Source organism: Manis javanica, chromosome 2, assembly GCF_040802235.1.
Source record: "Manis javanica isolate MJ-LG chromosome 2, MJ_LKY, whole genome shotgun sequence".
NCBI lineage: Eukaryota > Metazoa > Chordata > Mammalia > Pholidota > Manidae > Manis > Manis javanica.
Window position 1 is genome coordinate 113,590,616 of NC_133157.1, and position 14,305 is coordinate 113,604,920.

The window sequence follows — 14,305 nt, forward strand, 5'->3', positions numbered from 1 at the left end:
AATTCATTTCTGTGAACAAAATTTTCTTTAAAACTTAAATTATGTTGGATGAGAAGCGCTTCATTTTATGCAGTGAAAATTTAGCATATAGCTCTGAAGACTTAAAAAGGGGGTAAACATAACAGAATTGTACATAATGCAAATTAGATGCTCAGTAACATTTCTTAAAATAGTAAATATGTCATAAGTAGGACTTTTCACTTAATGGCTTAATTTTTTTCTTCTTTCATTTTAGCATTTATGACATTAACAGAGAACAGAACTATTGTCAAGAATTCTGGGGGTATACTTGATGAAAATGAATTAAGACCACCCTCCCAGCTACATTCTTTTTTAGAGAAGACCGAGACAGGGTTCATATCAGAAGAGAGTGGGTATTAAACTTAATGCCATAAGTTATTACTAATGAATCAAAGTAGAGCAGTACAATTTTTAAAATTTTAACTTAGATCATGTAAAATGAAAGGACTTCTTAAAAACTTATAATTTCCAATGGAAACAAATTTCTTAAAATCATTAGTTCAAAATTGATAGGTGATTAAGTTACCAGATTGCTTCAGAAAAGGTAAATGTTCTTCTCTATTTGTATTTCATTGAAATTATGGCTCATTTCACCTAATTTTTGAACTGAGATATTTTAAATAGTAGAAATAATACATGCTTATGTAAGAAAAACCTGAATTGTAGCAGTGTATGTAAGGTGAAATTTTAAGTTCCCCTTTTATCCACTTCCCAATCTCAGTAATCATTGGTTTGAACTGTCAACAGTTTGGTTCCCTATCTTTCTAGATCTTTTTCTGTATATTTTCAAACACATAATTTTTAATGTGTCTTTTTTTTAACCAAAATAGCATTATGTAATAATGCATGTTACTCAAGGGTATATGGTAGATATCTTTATATGTCAATATGTACAGATTTACTTGGTTTTTATTTAGTGGTTGCCAGGTGTTCCTCTGTTTATGGCAATTTAGATGATCTCGAGTATTTTTACTATTACAGATGCTGGTGTATAGGACACCCTTGTAGATGCATCCGTGTACTCATGCTAGTATTCCAGAAATGGAATGGTTATTTGGTATGCACTTGAAGTTTTTGTTAGGTCCTGACAAATCATGTTCTAAAAAATTTGCATCTATCTTAAACTGGCAATCCTTTAATATCTTAAAAGTAAAGGGTAATAAATTTTAGGGTTAGCTAAGGAAATGGGCTCTTCCATCAACTACTGTCAGATGGCCTACTTAGACATAAATAATACTATGGTAATGCATAGATTATACTATAATAGCAATGCCTCTATACTTGAACATATGTAGATTGTAGCCCATCTATAGGAAATACTAAAAAGAGCCTTTAATGGCAGATATTGTTGGGTTCTGAGTGTTTCTGTCTCTGATGAGTGCTCTTGCTTACTGAACAAACAGGAGATGTGGTCATGAAAGTCCTGGAAAGATGGAGAAGTGGCTGATCTTTGTAAGAATTATTCTGATACCTAGGAAGGATGGTAGCATTAGTTCATCTCATTATTTGCTTTTAGACCACATGCTTCTAGAATGGGAAATAGGTACCTGTGGTATAACATCAGAAATTGGTTTATAATTTTCTAATTCCTCTTACTAGTAATTAAAGAGAGAAAAAAATGTCCAAACTCAGACACTCAGTGTCTCTGATGGAATTTGAGAAAAAGGCAGATTTGAGCAGAGTCCAGCTAGCGTCAAGCTTGTCTTAACTTTTAGCATTGAATCCACAAATAGCAGAGAAATGTGCCCAAAGACAGATGCTACGGAAAGAGTTTTAACTCATTCTCCAGAGCCATTTACATTCCTCCACATACTCTCTGTTGGCCACTTGAGCCCTAAGGGATGCTCTCCACACTTCACAGACACTTTTCCAGTTACCTTCTTAGATATTGTTCTAGGTTTCTTTGTGAAATAGCCCCCTCTCGATTTTCATAATACTCTGATAACCTTTAATGTTTAAATAAAGCATGTGTTTTCCTCGGCAAAAATGAGACCATTCATTTAGTGCTCTTACTGTTTTTTACAAGAGTTAGAGTCTTAAATCGAAGTGCATGGTGCAGAAAAAAATAGCAGTGTGTAGTAACTGCTTAATAAATGCTTACTGCTGATAAGGAAAAAAAAAAGAAAGTGCATGGTGTAAGAAAAGAGAATGCCAAATAATTCTCAATAAGATTTTCATCTCCTTATTGATAAGCCAGGCAACTTGTGCTTTCTTGAAAGTATTAATTCAGGTTATTTATTATGAAGTCATGAAAGAATCAAGATTTATTGTGGTTTTCCAACAACTTTGCTTTTAATATGCTTTTCCTTCTGTGAGCCATAAAATTATTGCTTTTATAAATATATTGCTATCTGGAGAATGCTAACCTAAAGGTGGAAGCATTTTAACCATGAGTAGTTTTAGGGAAAAAGAAATAATAATAAGCACAGAAGAATTCATTTCCTACTTGTTCCTCTTTGTTTATTGTAAATCTTTACCTTTATTCATTCCTTTATTGGGAACAGTAAGTACTGCCCACATTGGTGTAAATGAAGCCTTCTCTGACCACCTATATGTTATTTGGGAACCTCTGTGTTAGGTAGGTAGCTTCATTGATTGCGGTTTTTTTAATTACACAATTTCTCACAATTTTGTTCACTGTGCAGTAACACTAAAAAATGGGTGTATATATAGTATTCAGTATTTACAAAACTTAAAATCTGAGCCTATCTATTACCATCTTGTAGAATTTAGAGAAGTTAATAATCATAGGATATTCATTTCCAAAGCTGCAACAACTTTTATTTTTTTCACTGTAAGCAATGTATTTCTTAAATATTTAGCTTAAGAGTATATATACTTAGATTTTTAAGTATTATATCACCTTTTAAAAAATAATTAAATACAAGATTTCCAAAATTATAATTTTTAAAGGAATCCAGCTTTGCATTTCAGCTAGCTGTATAAGTTATTTATGAGATGAATTTGCAAAAGCATAGGCTTCCCAGTTTGAGAAGTGCCGCTAAAGAAAACCGTGGTTATTATCACTGGTCTTTTGCTCTTTGAATCTCTTTAGAATATCCATATTTTTTACACCACTGGTATACTGATACAAAAAGAGGAAGTGAAACTGACAAAAAGTAAAACAATTGATTTAGTTCAGACATACGAACTTCAAAATATTCTTAAGTGTTTCATCCTCTTGTGTTTTCTTCCTTGCTATTTATAATCTTTCATTTCTGATGCTATGTATTACAGTATTTTTAAATTACCTTGATAAATGGACGTGTTAGGACAGTTCAGATTGATTTCACTGAAATGTTTTTTTTCATTTCTCTAACAATCTAGTTTTTTTTCCTTCTCATTTTAAATAAAATGTTCTTTTTTTCTTTAACCTTAGTGTAATTGACAGAGTTCTGGGAAAAGCAGGAATCCATGTTAATATACTTATTTATACTATATGACCAAAACTTCCGGTGCTATATATATTATTCATTCTTTTTATTATTTATAGTTTGTACCTTCCTGCCTCAACCTTGTTAAATAGAATAGAGAGGATACAAATTGAATGGAATGAACAAATTAAATGGTTAAATGTTATGTGAATTCATTAAGCTCAGTTCTTGCCAAAGTGAAGACTTGTGAAATGAAAAGGTACAAAGTCTCAATCAAGAGAAGATTGGATAGAGTTGGTAATTCTCAATGAGGAAACACGCCCCTTGTGGGAGGGCCATGGCAGAATCTCTGGGATAGCACATGGTATGGTTTGAAAAAAGCACTTTAAAAAAAAAAAGGGAAGTTTTATTTTTGTAAAATGAAAAAAAAATGATTTAATAATAGAACCCCTAAACGTAAAGTTTAATAGGTGTGCTTGGGCTGGTGAGGAAACCCCAAAGATACAATAACTTCTAATGTGTCTGCTGAGTGTGCTATAGTAGGCCTCTAAGGACCTAACAGACTTGGGGATTTGGTGAGAAGATGGGAAGGGTACTTTATCAAAATGTGGCATAGATTAAAAAAATTTCTGGATGAGATGGCTTCATGATTGAATTTTATCAAGCATTTAAAGAAGAGCTAATACCCATCCTTCTTAAAGTATTCAAAAAAGTAGAAGAGGAGGGAATACTTCCAACTCATTCTGTGAGGCCAGCTGGCATCACTCTAATACCAAACCAAAGATACCACAAAAAAAATATACAGACCAATATCCCCGATGAACATAGTTGCAAAAATCCTCAACAAAATATTAGCAAACTGAATTCAAAAATACATCAAAAAGATCATCCATCATGACCAAGTGGGATTTATTCCACGGATGCAAGGATGGTACAATATTCAAAAATCAATCAACATCATAAACCACATCAACAAAAAGGACAAAATCACATCATGTCAATAGATGCTGAAAAAACATTTGACAGAATTCAACATCCATTCATGATAAACACTCTCAACAAAATGGGTATAGAGGGCAAGTACCTCAGCATAAGAAAGGCCATATACTATAAACCCACAGCCAATGTCATACTTAACAGTGAAAAACTGAAAGCTTTTCCTCTTAAGGTCAGGAACAAGACAAGGATGCCCACTCTCACCACTTTTATTCAACATAATACTGGAGGTCCTAGCCATGGCAATCAGACAACACAAAGAAATAAAAGGGGCATCCAGATTGGTAAGGAAGAAGTTGAACTTTCACTGTTTGCAGATGATATGATATCATACAGAGAAAACCCTACAAACTCCACCAAAAAATGATTAGAACTAATACCTGAATTCAGCAAAGTTGCAGGATACAAAACTAATATACACAAATCTATTACATTCCTATATACAAACAGTAAATTAGCAGAAAGAGAAATCAGGAAAACAATGCCATTTATAATTGCATCCAAAAGAATAAAATACCTAGGAATAAACCTAACAAAGGAGGTGAAAAACCTATACTCTGAAAAGTAAAGACACGCATGAGAGAAATTAAAGAAGACACCAATAAATGGAAACACATCCCATGCTCATGAATAGGAAGAATTAATATTGTCAAAATGGCCATCCTGTCTAAAGCAATCTACAGATTCAATGCAATTCCTATCAAAATACCAACAGCATTCTTAAACAAATTAGAACAAATAGTTCTAAAATTCATATGGAACCACAAAAGACCCCATATAGCCAAAGCAATCCTGAGAAAGAAGAACAAAGCTGGGGGGATTATGCTCCCTAACTTCAAGCTCTACTACAAAGCCACAGTAATCAAAACAATTTGGTACTGGCATAAGAACAGGCCCATAGATTGATGAATGTAACAGAATAGAAAACCCAGATATAAACTCACACATGTATGGTCAATTAATATATGATAAGGGAACCATGAATATATAATGGAGAAAAGACAACCTCTTCAGCAGCTGGTGCTGGGAAAACTGGACAGCTACATCTAACAGAATGGGACTGGGTTACTGTCTAACTCCATACACAAAAGCAAACTCGAAATGGATCAAAAACCTGAAAGTGAGTTGTGAAACCATAAAATTCTTAGAAGAAAACATAGGCAAAAATCTCTTGCATATAAACATGAGCAACTTTTCCTGAACATATCTCCTTGGGCAAGGGAAACAAACAAACAAGAACAAGTGGGACTACATCAAATTAAAAAGCTTCTATATAACAAAGGACACCATCAGCAGAACAAAAAGGCCTCCTATTGTGTGGGAGAATATATTCATCAACAATTTATCCAATGAAGGGTTAACATCCAAAATATATAAAGAACTCACACACCTGAACACCCAAAAAGCAAATACCCAATTAAAAAATGGGTAGAGGATCTGAACAGACACTTCTCCAAAGAAGAAATATGGAAGACCAACAGGCACATGAAAATATGCCCCACATCACTAATCATCAGGGAAATGCAAGTAAAAACCACAATAAAATATCACCTCACCCCAGTTAGGATGGCCAACATCCAAAAGATAAGCAACAAATGCTGGTGAGGATGCACAGAAGGGGAAACCCTCCTACACCGTTGGTGGGAATGTAAATTGGTTCAGCCATTGTGGAAAGCAATATGGAGGTTCCTCAAAAAACTAAAAACAGAAACACCATTTGACCCAGTGATTCCTCTCCTATGAATTTACCTGAAGAAAACAAGATCCTTGATTTGAAGAGATGTACACACCGCAATGTTTATTGCAGCACTATTTACAATAGCCAAGATATGAAAGCAACCTAAGTGTCCATGAAAAGTGAATGGATAAAGAAGATATGGTATATATATGCAATGGAATATTATTCAGCCACAAAAAGAAAAGAAGACTACTTCCATTTGTAGTAACATGGATGGATCTAGAGGGTATTATGCTCAGTGAAATAAGCCAGGCATAGAAAAACAAATAACAAATGATCTCACTCATTTATGGAGTATAAAAAAAAGGAAAACAGAAAGAGAAAATAGCAGTAGACTCACAGACACTGAGAAAGGGACTAGTGGTTACCAAAGGGATGGGTGGGAAGGGAGAAGGGGATTAAGGGGCACTATAATTTTCAATCACAATATAGGTATAGGTAGGTCATGGGGAAGGCAGTACAGCATTAGAGAAGACAATTAATGACTGTAACATCTCACTGCCTTGATAGACAGTGACTGCAATGGAGAGGGTGAGGACTTGATAGTATGGGTGAATGTTGAAACCACTGTGTTGTTTATTTGAAACCATCATAAGATTGTGTATCAGTGATACTTTAACAAAAACAACAGCAAAAGACTTGGATGAAAAACACTGGTCTCAGTGATTACTGACCAACAACTTGATACTATGGTTGCATCTGTTTTTATCAGCCATGCACGCAGCTTAAACCAAAAGGCCTGTGGGGTCTGGCAGGGTTTATTTTGCTCTTAATATTTAAAGTAATTTACCCTTTTGCAATCCATTCAGATTATTTTCTTCACATGAGAGGTCTGTTAGGATATACAGATATGGTAGCCCAAACGCATTGTAGAAGTCTGAGGTATACAGGAAAGAGCAGTACAGATGAAGTATTCAGTGATTTTTAGTGTGCCACTTTGAACCTCATCCTTTGGTTATCTTAAACAGTTGTGTTATTTTTGTTTGTGTTTTACAGTTTTTGAGACGGTATCCTTGAGTTCAGACTCTCTCTTCCAGAGGGCAGTTTCAATTCTCCATACTTCTTACTTGGACTCTGCATCTGAGCATGGTTTTCAGTACAGTCAAGTGACTTTGGTGAAAAATGACATTTTCTTAAATGAGGTGAGGTGCTTGGTACACACTCTGTGTGTTAGTTTTATTTTAGTTTTAAAGAAGTAGACCCATCGTTTTTGGTATGTAAGCCTAGTTCTTTTTAGCTATCACTTTTCAGATGAGATAAAAGATCCTTGGAAATAGTCACTTGAAAGGCAATATATTCAGGGAATAGAAAAAGAGTCTTATTTCATTAGTCTTTTAGCAGGAGGGATTCAGATGATGTGTTTTTAAAAATTGATTTGCAAAGCAGAATAACATGTTTATAGCATTTGGTTATTTTCTCTTTTACATAGTACAAAACTTTTTACCAAGAAAAAAAACAAATAACTATACTGAGGAAGACCTTAAAGAAACTTACGGATTTCTTCTGTCTGAAACGGAAAACCAGGTGAGGGAATTAGACTGTAGGAAATTAATTTTGTGGTATTAGTGAACAAAACTGATGTCATTAATGGGGTGAATGGATATTTCTCCATTCTGGATCATGGTTTACATAGATACTTTGTGTTTCTTATGGAGGTTTTTCAGGTTTAAGTTACATGGTTTTGTGAATTAGGAGAACTCTCCCAGCATTTTATTTCCTTGGAGTTGTTCATGCTTGTCTTTGAAGATTGAGCAGCCATACTGTTGCTCGTACCTAAAATGTGAGAGGAGACTGCTGTGTATAGGGCATGTTTCCAAAGATGTGTATGGCTTCCTAGGTACAATTTTAACAATATAGTAATCTATAATCTGACTCAAATTCAGAGAGTGTATTTTGGTTGAGTCCATGACTTTTAAGGAACAAGGGTAGATTAATTTTAAGAATAATTAACATTTATATAGTAATTAACAATTACATAATAAGACCGGAAGAGTTTATTTACTTAATCAACTACTTCCAAATAAGATATGCTATGGATTTATACTAAAAAAGGCATTTGAGGATGAGACATTTTCAAATTTAGTACTTCTAAAACTGTAATTGAAAAGAAATCTTCAAGAGAAGACTTACCTATAGGTTTGCTTAATTTGGTTTTCATGGTGACATTTTTGCTAACAGAAATGGTGAAACTTGATGAAAAACTTTTAACTATTAACCAAAACACAATAACCTGACTTAAGCTTGGTTTTGTGCCATGAATACATACAGTGTAGAGATCCTGTATTTATTTGAAAGTGTTATTTTATTGCCTCTCCCAAAACTGATAAGCAAAGTGCTCTCTTCTGTTTAAAGGCGAAGTTGGTATGTCAGCGTGGACTCCATGTTGGCAGCAGTGCTGTTACCACATTGGGTGACCCAGCAAAAGGTAAGTCTGAAATAAGCATCTCTTCTTTACAAGATGAGGTCGGTTTTAGTTAATTTCATAAGATAAGTATATTAAAAGCAATATAGTAATGATGACTAGTCATTAGAATCACAATTTAAAGATATAAATGAGGTTTGAGTCTAAGACTTCAGGTTTCCTAGTAGGACTTAAATGATCAGAACTTTTTTTAAAGGTTGTTTGGACTAGAAAAGATACAGAAGATGCCTTTCAAGTGCCAGGAGATTAGTATAGTCATTGCGGCTAGCAAGTGATCTCTTCCAGACTACCTAATGGCAGGAGGAATAGAGAATAAAACTGACCAAACTTGGCAACTATGGAATGTGAGGAGGAAGAGAAAGGAAGTAATCAAAAGGTTTTAAACTTACACACCAATGATATTATTAGTAGAGTAGAGACAACCAGAGGAGAATGGTAGGAGGGCTAATAAGCTAAAAGAGAAAGGTGATCTTGTGGTTAAGAATGTGGATTAGCACTGCATGTCTTTAAGCTTCAGTTTCCTCCACTGTAAAATGAACTGTTATCTAGGTTTGTTGTGTGGATTACATGAGACTATATATTAGCCTCAGTAATACACTAACACTAACATGTAATACTATATTACATTAGCCCAGAATGTAAACCTATTAAACCCTCAGTAAATGGGCACTACTACCTTCATGAGTTAAATTTGAAAAATTGTGAGTTTTTCTTAAGTGTTTCTGAAAGATAACCTGGTGGTGGTAAAAAATAGTAGGAAAAGGGATTAGGACTGGAGATTTGAGGCTCAAAGGTGGTGGCAGTGGGGTGTGTGTTAGTGAAGCCAAAAATTCTGTTACTTGAAACAGTGTAAAAGGAAAAGATGGCAAAGAATAGAGCTTTGGGATCATTATGGGAGTAAAGGGTGGGGAGATGGGGAGATGGATAGAGGGAGAAAGAGTTGAGAACAGTCCCGCTGATGAAGAATCAGGACGTGATTTTACAGAAAGCAGAAGAACCAAAGGAAGGGTATTAGTGGCAGATGCAGAATTTGGAGAAGAGGACTGCGAGACTGGGCTTTATTGCTAGATTCCTGCTGACTTTTTTTTTTCAACTACAGCTTTGTAGAGACAAAATTCACATACCATACAATTCACCCATTTACAGTGTACAATTTCAGTGTTTTTTAGTGTATTCACAAGGTTGTGCAAGCATCACCACTGTCAATTTTAAACTCTTTTCATCACCCAAAGAAACACCGTATGTCAGCAGTGACTCCTCATGCCTCACAACCACCAACCTAGGCAGCCGCTAATCTACTTTTTGCCTGTATGGATTTGCCTGTGGTTGAAATCATCTGTAATTTTTTGTGACTTATGTCTTATACTTAGTGTTTTTGAGGTTCATCCATGTTGTAGTATGTACCAGTACTTATTCCCTTTTGGGCTGAATGATATATCATTGTATGTTTATACTGCATTTTCTTTATCCATTCAGCAGCTGGTGGGCATTTGGTTGTTTCTACTTTTGAATTATGAAAATGCTGCAATGTACATTCATGTACAAATTTTTGTGTAGACTAGTGTTTTTATTTCTTTTGGATGCATACCTAGGAGTAGAATTGCTGGGTCTTACAGTAGCTCTCTGTTAAAACAAAAGTTTCTTAAAACTTACTTTCAGCTCCTTTAAAGGACATGGCAAGGGGATAAATTCATAACCCCGATAACACTTTCACATAAAATCTTTTTTTCCTCTCCCCTTTTCTTTTCCTCCCCCCCATTTCATTATGATAAGTGGTAACATAGAAAAAGCAGAGAGCAGGGTATAATCACTTATCACCTGGGTCTACCAGGTAATTGTTTGCATTATTCTCTTCATTTGTTTAGATCATTATTATTTTGTTTTCACCGACAAATTCATAAGTAAATTACAAGGAGACACCTCAGCTTATATCTCTAAAAAAACAAGACCATTTTTCTACAGTACTACAGTCCCGTGATTTTATTGTTGATGTTTGAGAGGCTGACTTGAATAGGGTGGTGAAGTAGAAGCTGGACTGTTCCTGATGAACACACATACACACATGCTTCTTAAACACTAGCCTGGGACTGTTAACAAGGTAGCACTACTGCCTGTGTGTATTTTATAATTTGGCTTAAATAGAAACAGATAGTTCTGTGTGTCTAATAGTGATGCTTTATGTTCATGTAGTGTTCTATAATTTTAAAAGCTTATTGATCTTTTTTTTTTTTTTTTTGAGAGGGCATCTCTCATATTTATTGATCAAATGGTTGTTAACAACAATAAAATTCAGTATAGGGGGGTCAACGCTCAATGTACAATCATTAATCCATCTCAAGCCTAATTCTCGTCAGTCTCCAATCTTCTGAAGCATAACGAACAAGTTCTTACATGGTGAACGAATTCTTACATAGTGAATAAATTCTTACATGGTGAACAGTACAAGGGCAGTCATCACAGAAACTTTCGGTTTTGATCATGCAATATGACCTATAAACAATCAGGTCAAATATGAATATTCGTTTGATTTTTGTACTTGATTTATATGTTGATCCCACATTTCTCCTATTATTATTATTATTTTTATTTTTAATAAAATGCTGAAGTGGTAGGTAGATGCAAGATAAAGGTAGAAAACATAGTTTAGTGCTGTAAGAAGGCAAATGTAGATGATCAGATGATCAGGTGTGTGCCTATGGACTAAGTATTAATCCAGGCTAGACAAGGGCAGCAAGACATCCACGGATGCAGAAGATTTCTCTCAAAGCAGGGGGGGTGAGGTTCTGAGCCTCACCTCTGTTGATCCCCAAATTCTCACCTGATGGCCCCCCTGCGACTGTGCCTGTCTTAGGTTGTTCCTCCCTTGAGGAATCTTACCCGTCTCTGGCTAACCAGTCATCTTCTGGGGCCATACAGGGAAATGTAAAGTTGGTAAGTGAGAGAGAAGCCATATTGTTTGCAAAGGTTAGCTTTTTACTTCTTTGCAGATTTATGCCCTGTGGCTTCTATGCCCAGCACTTGTCTCGAGGTATCTTTACCACCTGGAGGAATTATGATACTCGGTAAATTCGATATGAGGCACAAATTCTATTGAAGGGTTGTAATTAGGAAGGAAGAAGGAAAGCTATAGAGGTAGCATATGGAAGAAAACATGGGAGGATTGATTATTTCTTTGACATATCTTCTTGTAGAGTACCTTAAGCATGTATAGATTTTAAACTACTAACTAATTTGCACTCACATATTAACATAATAGGAATACGGTGACATAAACAAAGCAAATCTATAATTACCATCCATCTCCAGTGAATCCAAGAAAACCATTTAGGCACCCTAGGCATTTGTGAAAATTTATCTATGATATGATGGATATTGTCCAACTGTACTTGAACCATCAGACAAATTAAAGCAGCCCATTTCTGGGATCTGTTCACATCCCATATGTTCTTTTAACCATAGATAGTCTATAGTCATGAGATTTTGGAGTGCTACACCTTGCACCCCTCCCAACTCCTGGTTGAGTTCCAACAGTACAGATACGGTCAAATTCGTTGTCTCACTGTATGCACATGCCAGCCTAGACATCTCCCTCCTCCTTCTTATGGCAAGTCCAGGAGACGGTGGGCTGGATGCAGCCACAACCGCAGCATGGTCCGGATCCCTGTGGAAGCTTTTTGATGATCATCCCCCGGCACGAGTCCTCCAGAGAGTGCTGATGCCGGAAGCTCCTCCTCATATCGTATCTTAGTTCATTTTCTGGGTATCCAAGCTAGGCCTTGATCTTCTGCATAGAAACAAACAGACCCTTTGCCCACACTTTGACATGCCCTCTATACCACTGTGCAGAACTCATTGGAGGTCAGCACACAGTAACTGCTTTTTTTTTTTTTTTTTTTTTATATTAAGAGAAAGGAATATTATCAGAAAAGAGTACCTCCATAGCTGATCATCTGACACCCTTTAAGTGATCAACATTAAGTATATTTAAAGCATGTGTTGATCTTGGATTTACCAATAGTTTTATCCTGTTAAGGAGTAATCCCCCTTTTCTTTCTTTCTTTCTTTCTTTCTTTCTTTTTTTTTTTTTTTAATTTTTAATCTACACTTACATGAAGAATACTATGTTTACTATGCTCTCCCCTATATCAGGTCCCCCCTAACAACCACATTACGGTTACTGTCCATCAGCTTAGCAAAATGTTGTAGAGTCGCTACTTGTCCTCTCTGTGTTGTGCAGCCCACCCTCCCCTTGCTCCCTCCCCACACATGCATGCTAATCTTATTACCACCCTTCTTCTTCCCCCCCCTTATCCCTCCCTGCCCACCCATCCTCCCCAGTTCCTTTCCCTTTGGTACCTGTTAGTCCATTTTTGGGTTCTGTAATTCCACTGCTGTTTTGTTCCTTCAGCTTTTCCTTTGTTCCTATACTCCTCAGATGAGTGAAATCATTTGGTATTTCTCTTTCTCCGCTTGGCTTATTTCACTGAGCATAATACTCTCCAGCTCCATCCATGTTGCTGCAAATGGTTGGATTTTTCCACTTCTTATGGCTGAGTAGTATTCCATTGTGTATATGTACCACATCTTCTTTATCCATTCATCTACCGATGGACATTTAGGTTGCTTCCAATTCTTGGCTATTGTAAATAGTGCTGCGATAAACATAGGAGTACATCTGTCTTTCTCAAACTTGATCGCTGCGTTCTTAGGGTAAATTCCTAGGAGTGGAATTCCTGGGTCAAATGGTAGGTCTGTTTTGAGCATTTTGATGCACCTCCATACTGTTTTCCACAATGGTTGAACTAATTTACATTCCCACCAGCAGTGTAGGAGGGTTCCCCTTTCTCCGCAGCCTCGCCAACATTTGTTGTTGTTTGTCTTTTGGATGGCAGCTATCCTTACTGGTGTGAGGTGATACCTCATTGTAGTTTTAATTTGCATTTCTCTGATAATTAGCGATGTGGAGCATCTTTTCATGTGTCTCTTGGCCATCTGTATTTCTTTTTTGGAGAACTGTCTGTTCAGTTCCTCTGCCCATTTTTTAATTGGATTATTTGTTTTTTGTTTGTTGAGGCGTGTGAGCTCTTTATATATTCTGGACGTCAAGCCTTTATCGGATCTGTCATTTTCAAATATATTCTCCCATATTGTAGGGTTCCTTTTTGTTCTATTGATGGTGTCTTTCGCTGTACAGAAGCTTTTCAGCTTAATGTAGTCCCACTTGCTCATTTTTGCTGTTGTTTTCCTTGCCCAGGGAGATATGTTCAAGAAGAGATCACTCATGTTTATGTCTAAGAGGTTTTTGCCTATGTTTTTTTCCAAGAGTTTAATGGTTTCATGCCTTACATTCAGGTCTTTGATCCATTTTGAGTTTACCTTTGTATATGGGGTTAGACAATGGTCCAGTTTCATTCTCCTACATGTAGCTGTCCAGTTTTGCCAGCACCATCTGTTGAAGAGACTGTCATTTTGCCATTGTATGTCCATGGCTCCTTTATCAAATATTAATTGACCATATATGTTTGGGTAAATTTCTGGGGTCTCTAATCTGTTCCACTGGTCTGTGGCTCTGTTCTTGTGCCAGTACCAAATTGTCTTGATTACTATGGCTTTGTAGTAGAGCTTGAAGTTGGGGAGTGAGATCCCCCCTACTTTATTCTTCTTTTTCAGGATTGCTTTGGCTATTCGTGGTCTTTGGTGTTTCCATATGAATTTTTGAATTATTTGTTCCAATTCATTGAAGAATGTTGCTGG

The 14,305-nt window shown here is 36.0% G+C and overlaps 1 protein-coding gene across 1 annotated transcript in view; it reads left to right on the forward strand.

The window, feature by feature from the left end:
• Window positions 1–239: 239 nt before the first annotated feature.
• The window catches only part of LOC140845598 (protein TASOR 2-like), a gene marked incomplete at its 5' end in the record, with an annotated part of 55,111 nt that continues 41,045 nt past the window's right edge, over window positions 240–14,305 (forward strand). Inside the window, 6 exon segments of the mRNA XM_073220187.1 lie at window positions 240–266; window positions 268–370; window positions 7,126–7,271; window positions 7,559–7,583; window positions 7,586–7,653; window positions 8,482–8,554. Coding sequence (XP_073076288.1) covers window positions 240–266; window positions 268–370; window positions 7,126–7,271; window positions 7,559–7,583; window positions 7,586–7,653; window positions 8,482–8,554 — 442 coding nt within the window.